At 39.6% G+C, this 22,623-nt stretch overlaps 1 protein-coding gene across 1 annotated transcript in view; it reads right to left on the bottom strand.

Moving 5' to 3' along the window:
• Positions 1 to 22,623, bottom strand: part of FER1L6 (fer-1 like family member 6) — a 67,200-nt gene that overhangs the window by 3,312 nt on the left and 41,265 nt on the right. Inside the window, 16 exon segments of the mRNA XM_035556235.1 lie at positions 905 to 1,005; positions 2,221 to 2,384; positions 2,728 to 2,969; positions 4,697 to 4,795; positions 6,816 to 6,904; positions 7,480 to 7,622; positions 10,430 to 10,590; positions 11,584 to 11,754; positions 13,601 to 13,728; positions 15,163 to 15,288; positions 16,517 to 16,648; positions 18,080 to 18,195; positions 20,008 to 20,047; positions 20,193 to 20,315; positions 21,839 to 22,023; positions 22,243 to 22,426. Coding sequence (XP_035412128.1) covers positions 905 to 1,005; positions 2,221 to 2,384; positions 2,728 to 2,969; positions 4,697 to 4,795; positions 6,816 to 6,904; positions 7,480 to 7,622; positions 10,430 to 10,590; positions 11,584 to 11,754; positions 13,601 to 13,728; positions 15,163 to 15,288; positions 16,517 to 16,648; positions 18,080 to 18,195; positions 20,008 to 20,047; positions 20,193 to 20,315; positions 21,839 to 22,023; positions 22,243 to 22,426 — 2,204 coding nt within the window.

Here is a 22,623-nt window from a genome sequence, read left to right as displayed (position 1 = left end):
AAAGTACTTGAGCCAAAATAGATTAGAAGTACATTTTTTTCTGAATGCAAAAATCTCAATTGATAATATATTTTTTTAATGTGGTAAATACTGAAAGATAAAATGCTCCTTTTAGATCATCTGCCTTTGTTAAACCACTTAAAATGTCCTATTTAAAGAGTATTATGATGAAAAACAAGCATCTTCATTCTTTGATTATGAAATATAAAGAAATTAGAGACATATGTTAAAGTCATATGGTTCCTGTATGGCATGATTTTCGTGTTTTACGTGCCTTTATCCGCATGTGATTAATTTATGCAAGAAGAACCACATGCATGCAGAGGTCAGCTTTTCACTGGTGTGTAGCAGTTAAGATACCTTCAGATTTGTGTGGGTAATTCCTGTTGCCTAATACTAAAACTCTGCCTCCTAATGGTCAGATTAACAACAACACTCCATAAAAAAAAAAAAAAACATAAACATGGCATACAATAATTTTAAAGCACTTAAATGTTAATGGCTTACATATATCCTCTTAATATAGTAAATATCATCCCTCTGATATTTACTGGTGGCCAAAATAAAGTGTTGGGTATGTGCATAAATCGCAGTGGTTGAAGAGGTTATCACGGACCAGGTCAGCTATGGAATGAGCGTGTGTGTGAAGTCTAGCTGAGGTCAGACAGGCAGCAATGTGATTTGTTTTGCCTTCCACAGGAAGATATTTCAGCTTACCTGGAAGGTGCTGCCAGCTAAGAGTGCCATCAATCAGCCCTGTCACAAGGAAGCCTGGCATTGCCAAGATGGCCAAACAGCTCGCTCAAGCTTATAGCAGGAATGAGAAGAGCAAGGAGAGCTGCTCTTCCCTGACTGCTGCTGAACACCCCTGCCCCAGCTTTTTAATGAATATGCTCCTACTCACTTGGGTTTTTCCAAGGGCTCTGGCTCCTTTCGAGCTTTGCCTACTGGATTCTTCTCAGCTTCTTCTGCTGTGACTAAGTGAAATTCAGCTTCCACTTTGCCCTGGATCAGAGAGATCATACGTAAGCATCCATTACTTGGTTATTATAATTAAATCACAGCAGGAATTGTCTTGTGGAGAAATTATGGAACCATCTGAGGGCAAATGAAATTGATTAAAGAAAATAAGAGAACGTCTTTGCAGTTACAGAAAAAGCACAAAGGAAAACCTAGGCACCAAATCCCTGACTTACACCCAAAGACCATAATTAAAGAGAGGTTTTCCTCCAGAATTATCTTTTCTGCTTCCTAAATCATAGTGCAGTTAGGCCCATTGCAAAATCTTTTCCTGTTCACTCCAACTCTCATGTGTCCCTGCAGAGCTGAATGGCTGAGCTGGGAGATGGGTGTCTGGGCTGGACAAGGTGCAATCTAGCAACAGGGGGAAATTCAGCCCGTCACAAGTGATTGTTCACTAGGGTCATACATCACAAAAGCAGATGGCTAGAAATGAGATCTGTGTGCAGAAAATGTCATGAAATCCTAGAGCTCTGTTCAGGTGATAGAAAAGCTAAAAGAACCCAGCAGGTGAATTTAAAGTCAATTTTCTTCATGTATGGCCAGAAGATGATACTCAGATGTACGACAAAAGGATAGCTTTGTTCAGAACCAATTTACCAATAATTTTCAGAATTCTGCTGTTCTACTGCTTGTTTCCATTGAAACAAGCCATTAAAATTTGTTAAGTGACCCACAGAACATTAGCACCAGTAAAAGATCATGTTTGCTACACCATGCAGTAGAAATAGGTAAGTTGAGTTAACTTGTATCCTTATTATCAGCCATAACTTGGGCTACAGAAGTTAGAGCTTCCTAAATAAGAGTTAACACTTTTCCCCTTGCACTCATGGAAGCACTTGATTTTCCACTCTGCCCATCCAGTGTGATGGAAGATAAGCAATGGAAGAAAGCAAAGAAAAAATACAAAGTTGTAGTAGTTTAATCCAGCATGCAGCTAAGTCCCACACAGCCCTTCGCTCACTGCCTGCCCCTGGGGGTGGGGCAGAGAATCAGAAAAAAAGTAAAACTCGGTCTGTCTGGGATTATCTGAACAAAAATTATGGGGGTACCACTGAAGCACATGCAGAAGTTATGTGGATTGCCAGTTGTGGCTATTCTTCAGGTAACATATTTAAAATTAGCATCTGTCTCTGTCAGGATCACAGCAGAGTCTACTGGCCGCAGAGAAAATCTGTTCATCTATAGTGAGCTACCCACCGTGAGCTCCCCAGCCTTGATGAAAGGCCACCAGCCTCTGACACGCTTCTGCTGAAATATGGAGATCTTGTTTTCTTCACTCATTGCCACAGCCATGCCTAGGTCACAGCTCTTGGCTGACTTTGCTGCTCGATGGAAGCCGTTCAGGTTCAATTCGAGAGTGCCTGGAGAGAGAAGTGATGTGAAAGCACTCAGAAACCAGAAAGACACAAAGGCATTCATACAGCAGTTTTCAGGTAAGACACATGGAGCAATGCAGCATTTTAGCCCAAGCCTCATAGCTGAGAATCTCCCTGTACCTTCTGCGGTTCATTTATATTGCCTTGGCATTGCCGCATCCAAGTCCCTAATTATTCACTCTGCAAGAAATGGATAAGGTGGCAATGTGGTGCCTCGGAGAAAGATGTGAAAGACTATGGTCTCAGACACTTCCTTGTACACACCTTTATAAAATACAGGTATAGAGAGACCTCACATGAAGCTCAGACAGTTTCACTGCATACTTACCCAAAAAATCATCTGAAGAGAGTCTTTCAAAGTCCCACACCTGAAGCACCAGCTCAGCGGGTATTTTGCGCTCTGTCTTTTCCAAGGAAAATATGTTTTCTCTTTTACTAACCACCATTTGTTTCTCAGCTGGGAGGTAGTGGAATGGGAACACAAAGCGCCAGTTGAAGTTGCCCTCCCCTGTCAAGGAGTTGTAGTGTACATCTGTCTCCTGTTTGTCCTCTTCCAGGCCCTTTATCCACCTATGGCAAGCACATAGTGGAACACACTGCCATCACCAGGGGAGCTTGAATTGAAGGTGTTGTCATTCAGTAACAACGTTTTGGATAAGCACACAGAGCATCATTCCTTTAAAATTTACTAATCACCCTGTAGTCATGTTGTGCCATGCTAACAGATTCCACGTCAATGTCCCAAAACTGGCTTAAGGGGTTAGTCCTAGGGTCTGTAGTGTTTGCAGTTGCAGTCTGGGGGTATAAACATGGCATAAATATGGCTGGAGAAGTCTCCCCAGCTTTTCTTGTCTTTTTTTCTTGGTTTCTGCTATAGTGTGCATATCATCTGAAGTGCAATGCTATGTTACAGGAGAACTGTGCTTTCCTAAACATAATCTTCTCTTCTGAAGAGCTCCACCAAGGTAATGATCCACCATTATGCATTTTAGTTCTGAAGATGATCACAGGTTGAGTAAAGGTTACCGTTTTTGCACTGCACCCAAAGAGTGGTGTTTTCCCTGCAAGTTTCATTAATTCAACAAGGAATGGGGAAAACTAGCAACAATTCCAGTGCAAATCCCGGTGACACATTCAGTGCCGAGTGCACTATCTGAACATAACGAGATATGTGCCTTTGTCATTAAGGCACAGAAACAAACAGATATCTACTCCTGTCTTTCTCTGTCAGGCAGTTCTGGCAGTGATAGTGATGTCCTCACATTATCACACAGCTCAGCACAAAGGCTGGCTCCCTATTTATTCCCTTGGTTTCTAGTTTGCACTGAATTTTATGCTCTCAGAGTTACTCTGCTACTCCTCTGAACATGTTAAGTTTGTTGCTAAGATGCTATGTGTGAACACCAGGGATTTCAGAGCAGCTCCTCTCATGGAACTGCAAGGGAAGGTTTATTCAGCCAGCGTGTGCAATGACTGCACTACTGCTCACTGGGGACCATGTGGCTGTGTTGGTGTACGCTTATCTAGGCTAATGTCGCATTCTCCAAGGGATTGCTACCACACAGAATGGTCAGAACTAACTCAAGTTTCCTTGGTAAAATCAGAGAATCAGAGAATGGTTTGGGTTGGACAGGACCTTAAAGATCATTGAGTTCCACCCCCTCACACCCCTTCCATGGGCAGGGACACCTTCCACTAGACCAGGTTGCTCAAAGCCCCATCCAACCTTGCCTTGAACACCTCCAGGGATGGGGCATCCACAGCTTCTCTGGGCAACCTGTGCCAGTGCCTCACCACCCTCATAGTCAAGAATTTCTTCCTTATATCTAATCTAAATCTAAATCTATATCCTTAGTGTCCTAGATACTCAGATTTTTCCAGGACTTCATTCACACACGCATACTCCCACATGAGGTTAGAAAAGATTTCCCATTGAAATTGTCTGGCATACACCAGCTTTTTGTCTCTATTGTGCTCATAACTCCTTTTTCTGTAGTTATTTCATACCTCTCTATCTCCATGTGAGCCCTTACAGTTCAAATTTTGTGTTTTGTCTCTGTTTGCTGAACTGTGAGTTTGATTCTCTTCTTATGCCATCTCTGCCTCAGTCATTTTTTAGTTACTTGATTTTAAGTGAGAAAAATGGTGAAGCAGTATTCAATACACATGACTAATTAGGACAGACATTTACAGTAAAGTACCAAGGTCACAGAAATACCTCCTCAGATATTCCCACAAAATAATTTTTGTGACTGAATATTATTTGTCCTCTTGAAGACAAGTCCTGAAGAACTTACCCTTTTACATAAATATCACTTGATTTTTGCCCTGTAAAGATATTTTCATCTTCTAGAATTACATCCTCTGTATTCCAGATAATTACCCTCAATTCGTAGCTGAAAAAGAAAAGAAACATTTTCCGTAGTTAAGATCATGCTAATAAATAGTCATTTTTTTAGTAGGTGTGTGTATACTCAGGCTCAGGTCAGATGCTAGCTAATGTAAATCTCTTCCAAATCATGCTTTTGTAAAGTAAGAAATGTTGTATTTGTGCAAAACTCTTAAAATAGCATCAGCCTCAGGCCCCTTCTGTTTACAAGAGCATGTAGCAATAGAATGGGGATGGTGGCTCCTCTGCGCTCTTGGAGCATGCCGAATGACAGCAGGGTCATGGCCAACTTCAGAGAGATGGAAAATTCCTTGCTTTTTATGTGCTTGTTCCTTTTCAGTTCACTTCACAAAAATGCTGCAGTGTAACAAGGCGACGTTGATATGAGCAACATCATCAGAGCAGCCTCCAAAGCTGAAAGAAAGCAGCTTGCTAATAAAAATCAGAGCTCCCTGGGAGGTGCTTTTCTGAAGAAATGCTTAAAACCATTTTCTTTGGTGCAATCCAATGGATTAAAAGGGAAAAAAAATACTGTTTAGAGATATTTTCATTGAAGCAAGTGCAATCATCATCTTCAGAAACAACAGTAAAGAGAAATAAATCTTTCCCATCCTTTCCACTCTCTATATACAAATATTTACTAGAAGTTTGAACTGAAATACAGATATTGTAGGTGACGTAAACACTTGATATTCAAAAAAATGAGTCATTGTATTAACTGCAAAAATTTAAAAAAAAGTATATTTGGGAAATCCAACAAATGATTTTTCTATTATGACATGCTGTCTTGGAAATAATATCAATTTCATGTGTGTAATTCTTTGACCCTGAAGTTACCAGATATCTTAGGTCATGGAGCTCTTCAGGACACGTGGACCCTGAAAACCAAGCCTCTGCACTAGACAAAGAAACTTTCCTCTACAAATCTCCATCAAACCCTGGTTCACTCAAAGATCACCAACAAGAAAAGTTTTCACAAAGTGTTTGAGGTTATATGGAGCCTGGAGTCTCTTTTGCTGCAGCAAATAGGTGTTTCTAGGCAAAATGTTTAACTCAGTTTGTATGTTGACTTTCTTTTTCATAATTAATGACTTGTAAATATTTTTCCCTGGTTTTGTAGACTACAAAATGGCAACAACATTTTCCTTTTGTGTATATTATTAGTTTTAAATATTTTTGCTTGGAAAATATTTGTTGTTAAGGAAAATTACAGAAAGTTCTGGTCTGAGGAAAGTATTTGTTACATGGACTCTTATTTTTGTCAAATCTTGGCTTTTATAAAAAGAAAGGAAAATAAACAAGTCTGCATTACATCGCTTCTTGTTCAAATGTAAATAAAGCAGGAATAGTATCTGATGCTGCTTCAGACATAAAATTCCAAAGAAAGGCCTTGCTAAAATATTGGAATAAAGCAGATAAAGGATAACCTGAGAACTGTGTTTGTCTTGTTTGACTTTTTTATTTACAAACATAAAATAAACTTGAATAGCTATGGCTAACATTGCATATAAAGCAGAAGGAGCCATCTGAAATTTGAGAGACTGCTATTCCAAACATGTCTCTTTCTGCTGCTACTTTGTGTGTTTCTGATCTTGTCTTTGAGCCAAGTACGGGAAATCCAATAGGTACACCACTGCATCAGATTAGAGATCTCACCCAGGGGTTAAGCGCATTATGCAGCTGAAAAAGGGATTGAAACCAGAATTATTTCTTTCAGCTCAACAAATGGATGATAATATCAGAACTGTTATGGGACTCTTGTATCTAGCCAACTGAAATCTCTTTCTGAAAAAGGAATATCTTTCTAGAAGATGTGTGGTAGCTCTTGATGCAAAAATCACTAGCGGTTCTTTGACTTGTTTAATGAAAGAAACCAAACCAGATGCTCTCCTTTGACTTAAGTTTATGTGTATCAGAATCACAGAAGTTTGTTGTGATACTTCTTTTAATAGTTCTTTCCAGACACTTAAGACTCAGTCTGGAAGATTTACACCAGTGTGCTGGGAGGAAGCATACAGTATTATTACCCTTTGGGTTTTCTTGGTGAAATGTCCACCGGGGGTCCTGGCAGGGGCATATCTTTAGGAAATATGTCAACCCACATCTGTACACGACCCTTGAAAAAAGGAAATAAACATCACTGTAACCTTATTATAGTGAGACTTAAAAAGGTTTTAAATGTAGTTCTGTCTTCCAAAACCACAGCTTCCCCTCTGAGCACCAAGCAGTTCATTAGTCTGTAACAAGTTAATCTATAAGCAAACTACACGATATATATTTTTTTCATAGACTTATTCTACCAATCTCTCAGTAGTTTGGTGAAGCTGGAATTGAGCTCAAACACCGGCAACTTCCAAGTGAAAGTCCATATAAAAATAGTATATGATGAAAACTGAGAAGAGCCAAAGTCCACATACAAATAGGGTTTGTGTTAGCTTAATATATGAGAGCATTTAAAAGAATGAAAATATGCAGTTATAGCTTAAGTGGCTACTGTGTGTTTAGGTAACTCACTGTATACACACATGCATGACAATTTGCAGGTTGATACTTTACAAAGTCTTGTGTATGGTACACCACCTGGATGCTGTCTCTACAAGTTTGCAGATACAATTAGAAAGCACTGTAACTGGAGGAAAGAAAAACTTCTCTTGGGTCTACCATCACTACACCATCACTGAGCTGCCTTACCTGTTCCATGCCTGGCTTATCCTTATGGTAGAGAGGCCGAGTCTCAATGTGCTCTGGGACCAGCTTGTATCCAACCCCAGGGATTTCTTCCCAAGCACGTAAAACCTTTAAGGAGAGATGTTCATACGACTCAACTGGCTCCTCTATAGGAAAGAGTAAAACAAAAGAACAAACAGAGATAAATTAGAATGCTAACCCCCTTGGTAACATGTTCCATTAAATATATAAAATGGTCATTAAAAACCTGCTTGAGTTAAAAGGAATGATTTTATGTACCCCAGCTAAGAAGAGAAGGGTCTTAAAGTGCTTTGTAAATAAGGGTACCCACTGGGATAAATAGAAAAGTAGAACTTACACAGCAGTTCATCTATATATACAGTGAATCATTTTATTATTACAGCAGCTGTTTCTAACAGGAAGATGGAAGCAATGTGTGAACTACACTTGTTATAGAAAATTGCAAATGTGAGGTTTTTGTGGCCTATGAAAGACAAGGAGACAAGATTTTGATGGAGCTACCAGCAAATAGGCACTAGAAATTACACCTACAGCCTTGTTTTGCCTTGTGATGGCAACAGCAAAAATCACCCTGGAGAAAAAAATCACACCTCAAGGGAAGAACAGTAATGTGAGGGCTGAAGTCTATGGGCAAGAACATGTCTTCTGAACAGCTCTGCTTTGCCATTGGAGGAAAAAGTAAGGGAGACCCTGGAGGAGGGCATTTTAAGGAAGAAGCAGTGCTAATAGTGCAGGTGGTGTGGATATTAAAAAGCAGAGAAAGCCTTTTGAGCACCTGAGTCTCTCTTTCCTCCCTTTTCGTGTGGGTTCCACACAAAAGGAACGTAGAGATTTGAAGACGGATGTCTCCTAGACTAGGAGAGAAGTACCCAGGCGAAAAGAAAGTTAAAACTATTTTTGTCAGCAGTTATAACTTTTCCTAGAATGCTGCTATCTCAGAGTTGCTGGTAAATTACAAAAGGTTTTATTTGGATTTAATCAGTAGGTATTGAGCACTTCCTAATGGCACAGATAGGAAGAAAGAATGACCCTGTGGTTCTGAGTCCTGGCTCTCTTTTGTGCGCTGCCGTGTGTTTGAGATGCAATACATTTCATCTAATTTTATCCAGCTAAAGGCAAGTTTTTTCACCTGAACTACTCAGTCCAGTAGCCTCAATGGTAAGCAGGACAGATTGTCCCTTGATAACCCATCCCCTCTGTCTCAGGCACCTTTCTAAAGACATTTTGCACACCTTCTGAAGATGCCCGTTTGTTCCTACTGGCTGCAGTCCTAGACTACCTTGGAATAGATATATAACTTCCATACTCCTAGAGCAAAGTTAAACTATTCTTTTCCTTGCTATTTAAAGCTGTATGTACGGCCTTCAAGTACCAGTTTCATCACCTGTAAAGTAAAAATATCACTGTTGCCCATTTTCAGTACTCCCTTGGAGCTCAAATCTGTGGCCCTTGCTAGTTTTACAGACCCAAATGATGAACAGCACAGGAACTCAGCAGGAAATAAGGACCAGATTGCCTTGTCAGAACAGCAGTCTGGATAAGGAGCATGCAAAAGACTGCATGCTGTAAACTTTCTCTATAACGTGCCAAAAAAATTTGTGTGAGTAAGCTTTTCAGGAGATGGACTTTGCCATCTGGTTCTGTATTTCCTTGCTTTTAGTTTTCATCATCTCGTCTGACATTGGTTGGTCTGAAGCTCATTTTACTGGACCAGAATTTTGATCTACATCTGGCAGTCACATTTGCTTGTGTGCTGGTGAAGAAAACAAGCAGCAATACTGAAAACATAAATCTCTCTCAGGCCAACAAACCAAAAATGGATCAACTCTTCCCCCTCCAACAACACTACCTGAGCAGCCTTCCACTGGAGGGATGACCTATATTTTGTAGCTGCCAAAGGGAATTTGCTCAAAGATGAATGTTCTGAAACACAAAGAGGTGAACAGAGGTTTCCCTACTCCACAGTGTCCATTGCCTCCAAAACCAGCTCCTTTTGTTCCTCCTTGTCTCCATCCTCACATCTCTTTTCCTTACTCAAATGATAGTAGTGAATCACTGATAGCCCTCTCCCACTCCCCTTATACGATATGGACACTCAGCTGCCTGGTAGTTTTGCCCTCTTTTTAATCTGGGAGCCCTGAAAACAAGTTCTGTCCTGCTCTCTGGATTCATGAACTTCCCAGATATCTGGATTTACACAGCATTGTGTTAGCGCTTCAGAAGAGCAGTCAGAGTAGTAATAATCAAGAGGTGGGGAGAAAAAAACAACAAAACAATGGAGAGGAGGAAAGCCAAGCAGGTCAGGTAGGTCTGGCAGGTAAGTGGCCTGGAACCTAACTGGGGTTGAACAAGGACTTGCCTGACCTTGAATAACTCACTTCACATATGTACATATGTACTTCTCTTTCCTTTTCTCCCTGCTTGGTTTTGTCTACGCTATGTGTCTTCCTTTAGACAGGGAATACATTTTTTAAAGACTAATGGTTATCCTGACTTCTCATGTCTTGGTTTGCTGTGTGGAGGGGTCTCAGAGCATGCAAGCTGCACTACTTTCAGGTGAAACTAAGCCAGAAGACATGTTCAAAGAGCATCACCTGCACTCTAACTGCTCCTGGGCACCCCATCCTTGGGATCAGGCAGAAGCTAGCCCAAAGTATGCCCTAACACCTACCACAGGGATGTTAGGTCTTCATCAATGGCTGTTTTGCCCTACAGATTCTCTCCAATTAAGATACAGTACTAGGTAATACAGACACTACTAGGTAATACAGCCACAGCCTTCATCATCACAGTTCCATGAGTATTTCATAGCAGAGACAGGTTCCAGTAATCTGATCCTAAAGTACACTGCACAACAGGACCCCAGCTGCAGGTGGGGCATCCTCTTGGTATTGCTATAACACAGTCAAAGAATGAGGAACTACTGCATTACCGTTCTCATCTTCAATGAAGACCGTCTGTCCCTTAAAGACTTTCGTTCCTACTTGTATCTCCCCTGGCCGCATGAAGGGCCCATTTATTCTGTAGTCCTTACACAGCTTAGTGAGGATCTCACTTGGCTTTGTTGCATCTCGCCACGCGTTGTACCCTTCTCTGCAAGGAGGGAACAGAGTGGAGAGAAATGGGTGAAGTTTTCCTCCAGCAAAGTGTGCTGTCAAACAGGATTTCATAAGCAGAGATTCACATCATGGCCAGTGGCCCCAGTGTCTGCTCAGCTCAATTATTCCTTTGAATTGTCCAGCCCTGAGAGGAGACACCTCCTCTCAGGTGCTCATACCCTAGGGCCAATCACTCTTTTCTCTTAAAACACAACAGAAGTTGATGCAGCCTAACCCACAGCTTAGATAAAGTTGCCCAGGCATTGGCATGCTCCCCAAGAGGAGAAGGACCAGAGCTCGTTCCCTGTTCTAACTTAAGGATTCAAGTCTACACATTCTACCTCCAGAATGATGTTTAAGGAAGAAGTACTCTGCTGCTCCCACATGCAGAGGAGAAGCTGAGATTGTCCAGGACCTGGAACAAGGACGTAAAGAAATACTTCATACTGGAGCTGGTAAGGGAAGAGTCTTGGGTTTCGGTCCACACTATTGGATCACTTTTTAACTTTATCTATCCTTTGTTTGTAGACAAAATAGCAAAACAAGTGTAGGACAAGAACCCCAAATCCTCACCTCCCAGGTAAATTCTCCACCCCAGGGCAAAGAGTTATTTTAGTTTGGCTTTCTCCATACTTTCTCCAGTTCAATAATGGGGAGAAGGGCTGAGCCCCATTGTAAGTGCCCTGACAGACCATTTTCCATCTGCCCTTTATGTCTGTCCAAAGACAGTTTATCAAGCAGATATGTTATAAGCTGTTTACTATTTAGAACACTTGGTGAACAAACAATGTTGTTAATTTTAAAATATCCACTTCCTATTTGGCAGCTACCCAAAGCTACTGCTAAGCTCTGTGGTAAATTTAATTAAAATACCTCCTGTGACTTTTGTGCTGCAGAAAGCTTAATATTTGGCCACATCTGGAATTTCTCCTTCAAAACCTTCACTCACAGTGTGCTGCTCTCTGTGGCTGTCTGAAGAGGTACTTACATTTCGTATTGACTTTGTAACCCACAGGTAGCTCGATGCCTGCTGTAGAAACGGTTTTCCAAATCAATTTTAGTTTCCCCGATCAGATCATCAGTTCCCACGAAGTCATGGTCATAGATCAGGACTGTGAGCAAGGAATCCTTGGGAAATGTAGCCTGGATTTCAAATGATCTACAGCAAAAATTGGGAAGTATGCGCAGTCAAATCAGTTTTGAAGCCTAAAAGATTAAGTTAATGAATACCATGCAGACGATGTGTGGGACTTTTGCTTGAGTTTTTTGTTTTAATAAAATGCCTGAACATACTAGAAACACATAGTGCAAAAATAATTTCTTCCTCCTGCTTCCATATCACCTCCTCTACAGTTCTAAGGCTGTTCCTACCTATAGTAGACAGAGCAATGGGAAGGAGTGGATCAGCTGCAATGTTTTATCCTGAACCCACCAGAGGTGAACATATAGAAATTATGAGGCTAATCAAATTGTATGCATGAGAGTTCTTGTGCACTTTTCAGAACCTCCAAAATAGACTTTTCTTTTTTCTTCCAAAGGTTCTAGATCACATGTTGAATATAGGAGTTCGGAGGCACCCAGTAAAATCATCAGGCAAAAGCTTTAAAACAAGTTTCAGAAAAAAACACCACAGAATAGAACTCCTTTTTCACTCAGTACATGTAGTACATATTTTCAGGGATAAAAATCATTGTCATGAGATGTTTAGGGAAGTTGAAAATCTAAAAGTGATTTAAAATCTTAAATCCTTAAAAGGGATTTGATAAACTGATGGAAGACAGAACGTCCTCATCAGCACGTCACTGGCTCCAGGTTTTTCCAAAGCACAGGCAAAACTGATCTTCATCTTCTGAAAGAGTTTTATCCTTCTCAAAATGTCCAAAGCCTTATTTTGTAGCAAGAGCAGAGCAGGTTTTGGAGGAGAGAGAAATTTAGGAAAGCTCTGGCATTGCTGTGGTGTTGGTGGTACTGTGCTGACCAGGGCTGCAAGGATGGTGAAAGTTGGTTACCATGACTGATGCTAAGCTGGAAAAGAGTTGCTGGGCCAGTCACCCCACTGTTGCCATTGGCAGCAGCTGCAGGGACTATCCAAATGAACAGCCAATTCCTATCTTGTCTAAATCAAATATAGCAGCAATTTCCCATTCCATCTATATGCATCTGTAATCTTCAGGGCTTATCACTATGATAGCTCAGTTGCAACCTCTACTAAAGAAGAGCTTCAATTACAGAAATTGAGATGGTATGCTATGGAGGGACCACTCTACTCTGTCTTTTCTCCTCACACTATTTTCTTTTAAGTCTCTGCTGTTGCAGACAAGACTCTTTCCTAATGGGTTTTCAATCCAATATAGTATACTTTCTCTGTCTTACTGTTCTGCTAGATCAATTCCATCCCAATTCAAAACATTTTCACGCATCTTAAAACAGGGAAAGTTACTGGAAAAAAAAAACATGGTTATTAGAATTAACAACATTAAATAAATTTAACACCTTAACAACACAACATTGATGTTTTCTGAGAGCTTGCATCTGTCTCTCACATTCAAAAGACTGGGGGGCTATTAAAAATTTTTTGGCTTAATCCTATAACCATGAGATTTATTTGGCATTCTGTTCAACCTGAAATGGAAACAGATTTTGAAATCGCACTTTACTGTGCTAATGTTTATTTCACTTTAAACTTGACAGTTGTACTAATTTGCGCAGACAAGATCATTTATTGCTTCATTTCCTCTCATGCATCATTCCATAAAACCTCTCACAGATTGCATTTCAGGATGTGTTTTGACTGGTATGAAAATTAAATAATTTGTCATCATACAGGGTGATAACAATTTTTAACATTTTAATCAACAGAATCATACAATATCCGGGTAGGCAGACATCAGCCTATATAACAAACACTTTGTAATAGTAACAGCAAAAGTGGTGGCAAGGGAAAAAACAGGAAAAAACAAAACAAACAAAAAAAACACTGAAAACAAAAAGAAGACATTACTGACCTTCCAAATACTGGGTTTAGCTGCTTGGGAATGTAGTTTTCCCTGTCTTTAATTTCTGTGTTGCCCAGTCTCAGTACAATGTAGGGATCTGACTTGCCATCTGGATCAGCTGGGCTGAGGTTAAATGCCTGTTAGGAAGAAAGATTTCTGTGTCCTCAGGAAGCTTGCTTAAATATAGTATGGTCACAGCACAGGTCTGTGGGTTCCCTGCCTGGTTCTGGGTGTTCTGGAAGTGAGGGGCTTTGCTTGCCTTGAGTAAAACAAAACTTCCCATTTGGCTTCACAGGCTGTTGGGAAAAGACAGTCTGGAGGAGAGGAGGATTTCCAAAGGTGAAGCAGATGGAAGCACCATCCCACCACTGCTAAGATGGGAAAAGAGATAAGCAGAAGAGGCAATCATGGAATCATAGCACGGTTTGTGTTGGAAGGGACCTTAAAAATCACCCAGTTCCAACCCCCATGCCGTGGGCAGGGACACCTCCCACCAGACCAGGTTACCCAAAGACCCATCCAGCCTGGCCTTAAATACCTCCAGGGATGGGGCATCCACAGCTTCTCTGGGCAACCTGTGCCAGGGCCTCACCACCCTCAGAGTAAAGAATTTCTTCCTTATATCAAATCTAAATCTACCTTTTTTTTAGTTTAAAGCCATTACCCCTTGCCCTATCACTTCACTCCATGACAATGAGTCCCTCCCCAGCTTTCCTGCAGGCCCTTTCAGGTACTGGAAGGCTGCCATAAGGTCTCCCCAGAGCCTTCTCTTCTCCAGGCTGAACAACCCCAACTCTCTCAGCCTGTTCAATGCTGAGGAAGAAGCTGTCTGCACTAGTACATGCTGGATTCAGGAAAGGTTTCCCTAAAAAAGTGGACCAGGTCCTTGGACAATGAAAACCAGGTCCCCAGACTATATTTAGAAGAAACGGCTTGGAAGCTTTTATAGTCAGGAAATAAAGTAACCTCCTCCTACTCTTCTCTTCAGTTTTGTTTGTCATTATCTCTTTGTATGACATTCTTTCCTTCTTAGATCTCCTGCAACTCTGAAATACCTGCTTCATGTATCTCTTTCACTTCTCACATTGCATTCCCTCATTATCTTGTCCTCTGTATTTCTATCTCTTTGTCAACCCCATAACTTATCCACAACATCTACTGCTTTCATCACACCCAATTCACAGCCCTCACAAAATATTCTCCCATTTCTCCCTCAGTGTGAAGTCTGTGTTGATGTGTAATTTTGATACAACTCTACTGATTAAAACTTACTGCATTTGCATAATATGACTGGAAGAGGTTGTCCATGATGTGTTAGTTATATTTCTAGCCCCTTTAGTCCTAACAAGTAAAGTGATTATCCTGTCTTGTGGCTTATCATCAGGAATGTGTAATGTTTTCTATTCAGAGCACACTTTTATACAACATGAAACACTAACTGAAATACAATAAAAAATCTACTACATGGATGAGGATTTTCAGAAGCTTCGCTGCAAAGATACTGGAGGTAAACCAAGTTGAAAAGCAGTGTCCCACTTATTTCAAGGTTAAAAAAGCAGCTTTGTACTTACTGCCACGATATAAACCCTGATGAGGACATTGACAGAGTGGTTTGGTGGTATCCCTTGCAGGATGCGGGGCTGCCCTCCATCTAGCAAGCTGCCATCCTCAGGACATGGGTATATGCAGAAGGAGCCCTGGTAATATACTGTCTTTTATTTCCCTCGAAAATAGATCAAGTACAATACAGAAACAAACCTCTGAATGCAAGCAAAACATCATTCATACAGCCTGCACTGCAGCACATACATATACACAACACATTTTGTGGTACCACTCAAAGGGAACACAGGATTCAGCATGTTAAACATCATCTGTTAAATGTTTTTGGTCTATAACATGGTACCATAGAACCACAAAATCACAGAACCTTCTAGGTTGGAAAAGACCTTCAAGATCATCACGTCCAACCATCAACCTGACCTACTGAGTCCCATGACTAGGCCATGTCCCTTCGTGCCACATCCACGTGTCTCTTAAATACCTCCAGGGACAGCATCTAGATGATTGCAAGAAATATTCACATGCTCTCGGCTATCCATTTTATTATTTAAAGACAAACACCTGCAGGTACTCTGCTTTTCTTGGTATTAATTATTATTATTAATAATTGGTATTAATTATTAATTATTGGTATTAATATATCTACTTTTCTTGGTATTAATATTCTGAAAATAGTATTTTGCTCTTAACTACATATTTGTAAAATTATAATTTCAGTGAGCTAGTTTCACAGCAGTGTGACTGGAACCCAGCTTGTTGTATGTTTTTGAAGCCACTGCACAATTCATATAAACCAATATTGATTCATGCTGCTGAGTAGCTCATGCTGCCTGAAAGCAATCGGCAAGTCATTTGAACAGAAATTTGCATTGCAAACTAACAGAAGTATCAATGAGTTTAATCAGTTTCTCTGAAGTACAAAGTGCTTGAAATCTTACTAATATTATTCAGGCTTTGAACTGCATTTTCAGATTGCCTAATGGTGCATTTTTTTCCAAATGGAGCAGCTATAAAGGCCTCCAGTTAAACTACTCAAAATTACATATAAGTTGGTCTAACTGATAGCATAGCAATGGAAGTTGCATTAGTGGAATCTGAACAACATAATATAACTCTTCTTCCCCTTCTGTGATTTAATTTTTTTTTTCAATTCCTTGTTTCAAATTAACAGCGAACAGCTGGTGCTGGATGCTGCTTTCATCTATTGGGTAATGGGAAAAGAAAAATGACTGGATCCAATAAAAGAGATAATTCTATTTACAACAAACTGTTAATGTCCTTTTCTTTCATCTTTGGTATACTTGAAATATGCATGAAAAGTGGGTAATAATTTAGAGACTGTATGTAAACATTAGAGCTCACCTTAAATTTTCCTATTATTCTGTCTTCAGAGTCACCATGAACTTCATCATTAGATTTTCCTCTTAAGAGATGGAAAGTTTTCACCCAGTCCTCAAAGTTATTAAATTCACTCTCCAAGTCTCCTTCATAAATCTTTGAAAATAGGAGAATGCTTATTTTTTTGTAGTGCAGTGAATATATTTATAGCAACTTTTTTATTACAGGATGACTTGAAATCCATTTTGACTCAAAATACAGATTTTAATAAAACCAAGGTTTTGCAAAACTCCTTGAGGGGGAAAAAAAGTTAATTCCCAACTCAAAACAGGAACAGCTTTGTTCTTAACAAAAGTCCTTCCCAAGGACTGGAAGAGCTTGTTAATGCAATAGGTAAAAGAGGCTCTTGAAGATCCAGAATGAACATTTATAAGCACTGGTGTGGGAGAAAAACAGTGTGGATGTGCTGCTCTTTACAACTGCTTCCTCTCTGCAACATGCCTTTGATGTATTGATGCATTTTAACAGCTATGTTAATCTATCAAGGCATGACAGCAAAGCAGACAACAGTAAACTGCTTTTGGGACAGAGCTCTAGGACAGGTAAAAAGACCGAATCGTTTTTAAAAGGACATTTTTCCCCCTGAACTCTCCACCTGTAATTTATGAAGTGTTATTCAGCGTGAAAGAAAAGGGTCTAGTTTAATGCCATCTCTTAAAAATTGGAAATAGCAGTTTCAAATTCCCCTTTATTCAGCTACTACCTAACCCAAATAGTCCTAATCTTTCCAGACTTCCTCATCTCTCCAGTCTTCTGGCATGACCCATTATGTTTTCTCTGAATTCCTTCTATCCCAACCAAATCTAACACAAGCTGAATATTACCTCCCTAGCAGGCAGGATGCACTGACAATTACAGTAATGTTTTCCATACTCTTTTTAGTCATTTTTAGTAGGATTTAACATTACCAACATGACATTAATTCCCCCCCCCCTGCCCCTTATCATTCACATTTTTGTGCTGGTATCATTTCAAAAAAGAGCATAAATAGAGCATCATTAATAGACAGAGCATCATATCATTTCAAAAAAGATATTCTTAAGCTAAACTATTAACAGAGTTAACTGAATTGGCTAGTCAAAGTGTCCTCATGTTGTAGAGATACATTTGATTAGCTAAACTCCAAGAAAAAAACACAAAACAAAACAACAAAAAAAAACCAAAACACTAAAACAGAGAAGAAAGGGAAAGAAAGGAGGTTGATAGTCACAATAAATTAATTCAGGGTAGCAATACAATGATTTACAGGTGAGCACCAAAACTGAATTTTCACTTAAGGCTCTCTATGTGCATTTATATTGGTAACTGAAGGTCTAAGGGCAAGTGGGCCACATCCATCCTACAAGACCCTGGGTGTTCTCTGGGCCCTATGTGCTTATGTGCAGAATCACTATTATCATGTGTGTATTATCAATTTCAAAGTGTTTAAAATAAATAGAAGGAGGGTATTGCTAAACTCAGCCCCTGAGGTTAAGCTCTGAGTAGACTGAATAACAGACTTACCTCTTAGACTTACTTCTTTCTTACCTGCAGTGTTGCTAGGTTTGGAGTCGTTTCCTGCAGTTTCTTTTTAAATGTCTTATCCTTCCTTTTGTCTGGCTCCTCTTCTATGACCAATGCAATATGGTCAGAAGTCTGCTTATCTGCAGAGATTTCACAACATCACGTAGATTTTTGGTCAGCAATGCATCTCAAGTGTTTCAGATAAGGATGCAAAATACGTTGTAAAGATTACCCCTTGCTCTTTCTCCATTCATTCTTCTGCTACCAAGCATAGGGTCCCCTCTTTTCCCATCATTCCTCCCAGACAGAGAGGTGGCATTTCATCCTGTCTGTGGCTGATTGATAGTCTTCATGATGATCTTGGTGGATCAAGTGTGATGGCATCCTGTATCACTCTTTCCCTGCTTGTCACCTCCCAGAATGTCCTTTTGCTTTCTCTCTCACTCCTCCCAGATGTGAACCAACAGATCTTAATACCTTACACGTAACATTTAAAACTGGAAGTTGCTATTTCGGTTCACTGGTACTTCATATAATGAGGATTCCAATCTTTTCTCTGCTTAAAGGCATCACAAAATAGAGTATATCTCACCTTGGGAAAGACCAGAAGTATGAAAAATGGCAGGAGGCATCTGCCCAACCTTGAGCAGGGCTCCAAATAATGAGAGGGGATTTCTGAACAAAAAGAGGATGAGCCCTCAAAAACAGCACTGAGATGGTTCAGTTCTTGGGCTGAAGTCTGGATTTTGAGTTCACTTTAATTTCAGTTTCTGAGACATTCATATGTGTCTGATACCACTGCTACTCAATAGTTAGAACTACATGTATATGTACATATTATATCAGTGCTATCCTATATGTATAATGCTTTTCATCATAGGTTAAAATATGTAACAAGAACTATCAGAAGAGAATTTATAAGGTCTTGAGCCATCAGTCAAAAAACAATGTGCCACACAACTGCCTGGATAGCAGATAGATGCATGTCAACATAGCAAGTAAAAATCTAATTGTAAGTGAACATCACGTCTTTGTGGAATGTTTTCTATCCAAATATTTTTTCCATCTGGAAAAGTGAATTCCACTTAGAGACTGATCTCTGCCTCATCTCTCAGCAGCACTGATGATCACTGAAACACTGTCAGCTGCTATTTCGAGAATGATAACATCTGACATTTAGGCCATGTCATCAATCTCGAGCAATCTGGATTGCTGTAAAAAAACACCCTCTTAAAAACAGAAATCACTTCAATCACTGGTGAAGTGCAGTCAGCCCTGGCATGGGAAGATGCTGTACTTTAATTTTGAACAACAGCTTTGTGCAAACAGTGAGCATTTGTTTTCTTTGTCAGCCCGCTCAAGCGGCCACATTTGTCAAAAATAATTTCTAGAGCTGTTTGACTAAGGGGGAACTTGTTAAGCCATGGACTGTTTTCTTTCTGTTTTATATATATATATATATATATATACACACATAAATACACACTGCCTGTTTCTGTCCAATTCTTTTAGGATTTTTTTGCAAAATATTTTCCCCTTGAACCTAATCAAGGACCAAAGCTTAACAGCTATGGAAATAAGACACATGATCATGAAGTCTTCCAGCAGAATCTGTTCCTACGTCATTGATTCTGAACTGGATTCAAAATTGAGAAAAGCTCCTTTTTCTGGACCTGTTACAAATGTAACATGAGATGAGGATAATCTTCACTTTCTATCATTATTATTTTGACATTAAAAATCTTTGTGCATGAGACTGGAATGACAAAAAACTCATGCTAACCCAAAAGTGCCTGTGAAATTTTAACCTACCCAACATCTGAACAGTTGTAGAGGTAAGAACTCCCTGTGCCAGCAGAATTCTGTTCAGACATTAATGTTTAAAAGTAAAATAGTAGAGAATAAAAGTATTAGTAATACAAAATAATAAAAAATGCAAATAATTTACTTACAGTCTTCAGCTTTTCCATCACTGGGAAAAAAATCTTTCACCTTTCAAAAAAAAAGGGGGGGGGGAGGTAATTGACAAACTCTTCAGTATGATATGAATGTAATACCAAAAAAGAATCATTCAGAAGTACATATAGATTTACAACATTTCTTATCAGTGTGAGTTTGGGGCTACCGGGTGACTTACTTTTTGCATTTTGAGCACAGAAGCATAGTATTTTGACCACCAGTCAATAACATTTTCAGCTGATTCATCTGCAATTGTTCTTTTTCTCCTCTTTGTTGACCGTTGGATGGATTTTTTCCTATCCTACCAAAGCATAAAGGAAACACTTTTGAACTCTAGAACTGATTCAAATTAATCACCTTACTCATGACATCAAGCATGACCAGATGTATATGAAGAAAATCTCAACCTCCACAAGATATATAAATTGCAAGACAAATTACTGTCTCTGTCTTTTATTCCAAGACACTTCATCAACCATGAAGCAACCTATACAATAGGTAAAATATTATTACCTATTTCTCTGTGTAGATTTAAGGGATATAAGCATCCAGGTACAAATTGATTTCTCCCATTCAAGTTCAGAGGTATTTTTTTTATAACTCCCATTATTACTTATTGCCTTTTGGAAGAAGAAAGAGTTGCTGCAATTCAGCAGTTTTCTTCATTAAACAATCAAGAAAAAAAAAAGCCAAAAACATAAACTAAAATCTGAACCAGAAAATGACCTGCTCAGCAGCAAATGTTACTAGCTTTATTCTTGTTTAAGAAGTCTGGGCCCTTGTTAAATAGTATGTTTCATCCTACACCCTCATAGAGTTGTCTGTTTGGTGGGGAGATAGGAACACAGAGAGAAATAGTGAGTGGGGATGATAATTAATATGACACAGAAAGTTAAATTATAAGGTTCTCTCTAGGTATCTTTTCTTACTATCCTTTGCAGTCATATATTTAAATTGTTCCATAACAGATCAAAGATCCAAATGGGTGCGTACATCTAGGCATAAGACATCCCTGCATTTTCCTTGACCCCCCAATTAAGAAGGATGCTGGAAACATCTAATTGTTGAAACATCAAGGGTTAAAGAAACCTGCTTTATGCAATTGCAGAAAGAACTTCTGAAATGAAATTCAGTGCTGTGTCCTCCTTTGTGTTTACTGTTGTTAATAAAACAGTGATCGTGATGGCAGAAACCACAGAGAAAGGAAGAATGTGTGCACCCCCAAAAAAATAATGTGCACATTCTAGAGCAGATACTGTACAGTAAGTGCCATGCTGACCAGGATTGCCTTGTTTACTTGTGCTTTTCTGTCTCTTTATACCCCCACATTGACACCAGTTTAATACTTCAACTGTAAGATCTTTTGAAAACAGACTTTCTGCTCTATGTTTATAGAGCATCTAACACAATGTGACTTTCATCCATGCCTAAATGCCATGAACTTTGAAGCAGTCATACATAGTGATAGTTTTGTAATTAAGTAGATCATTCAAAGCCAAGAGGAGCAAAAAGTCTACTACATCAGTAGTGCTTGTCCATGGGATGAACATTGAGCACAGAAGGAAAAAACAGCAGTATTTATTAATGGAATTAATGAAATTATGTGGGATCAAAGCAGTATTGCTAACAAGCCCTCTAAAGGGCCAGCAAGAGCGTGGGTATTACCACCAGTACCCAGAACCTTCAGTAAGTCGTTATCCGGAAAATAGCCCTCTTACTGCTACAACATCTAACATGCAAATAAGAGATTACCATTTTATAAGGAAGGGCTAGAGTCTACAAGACTGCAACAGACAGTTAGCTGGCAGTTTCAGCTATGCCCACCTTCTGTTTTCTGTCTTTCGCTGGTTCAGAGGTGGAGTGCTCTGGTTCAGCAGCAGGAAGTGTTGTGGGAAGTGGTTCTGGCTCTATCACGGTACATTTACCCTGCTCCACCTCAGCGTAGACATGATCAACTAAAATAGGTTCTTCTTGGGATAAGTCTGCAGGCTGGGATGACTCAGGCGAAGCTGAAATAAAAACTTTGCAACTTAGGTAGATTTTACCAGAAATGCTGTCATCCATCATATTTGGTGACAATCATATCATTAAGGGTTTGACCCTATGCTCAACACTTTTAAACAAATCTTCTAATCATGTACCTAGTGTGAAGCCTCTGAGCAGTTGCTTCACTGTTTTCAAAAAACAATGCTTTGTCTTTCTATTTGGGGTCAGGATTCCCCAATTACCTTTCTCTGTTTCTATAATGTCTAGTCTTCTTGGTGTAGCTTGAGGACCCAACTGTTCCTTACATAGGAATTGCTTAAGGCAATTGATGGTGTGTGTTCCAACAAGAGTGCTCCTCCCAAATGCTCTCCAGTCGACTACGCAGATGCTTAGTGGTGGATGCAAGAGTTCATTTTCAGGCAGTTCCTAGTGGAGGAGGACAGACAGCAGCATGAGAATTGCTAGAGAATTTAGATCACATTTTTAATTTTTGTCGTGCACAGCTATAACACCGATAATTTTCCCTCCCTTCTCCTCCCCAGCTATTTACAGACTCAAATGCAAAATGAATACACAGGCAACACAGTTCTGGCCACAGTTTTCTGAAAAGTCTTGAGAAAGCC

This window comes from Cygnus atratus, chromosome 2 (genome assembly GCF_013377495.2).
Source record: "Cygnus atratus isolate AKBS03 ecotype Queensland, Australia chromosome 2, CAtr_DNAZoo_HiC_assembly, whole genome shotgun sequence".
NCBI lineage: Eukaryota > Metazoa > Chordata > Aves > Anseriformes > Anatidae > Cygnus > Cygnus atratus.
The sequence above is the reverse complement of the archived record's forward strand: the minus strand, read 5'-3'. Positions and strand labels throughout refer to the sequence as shown.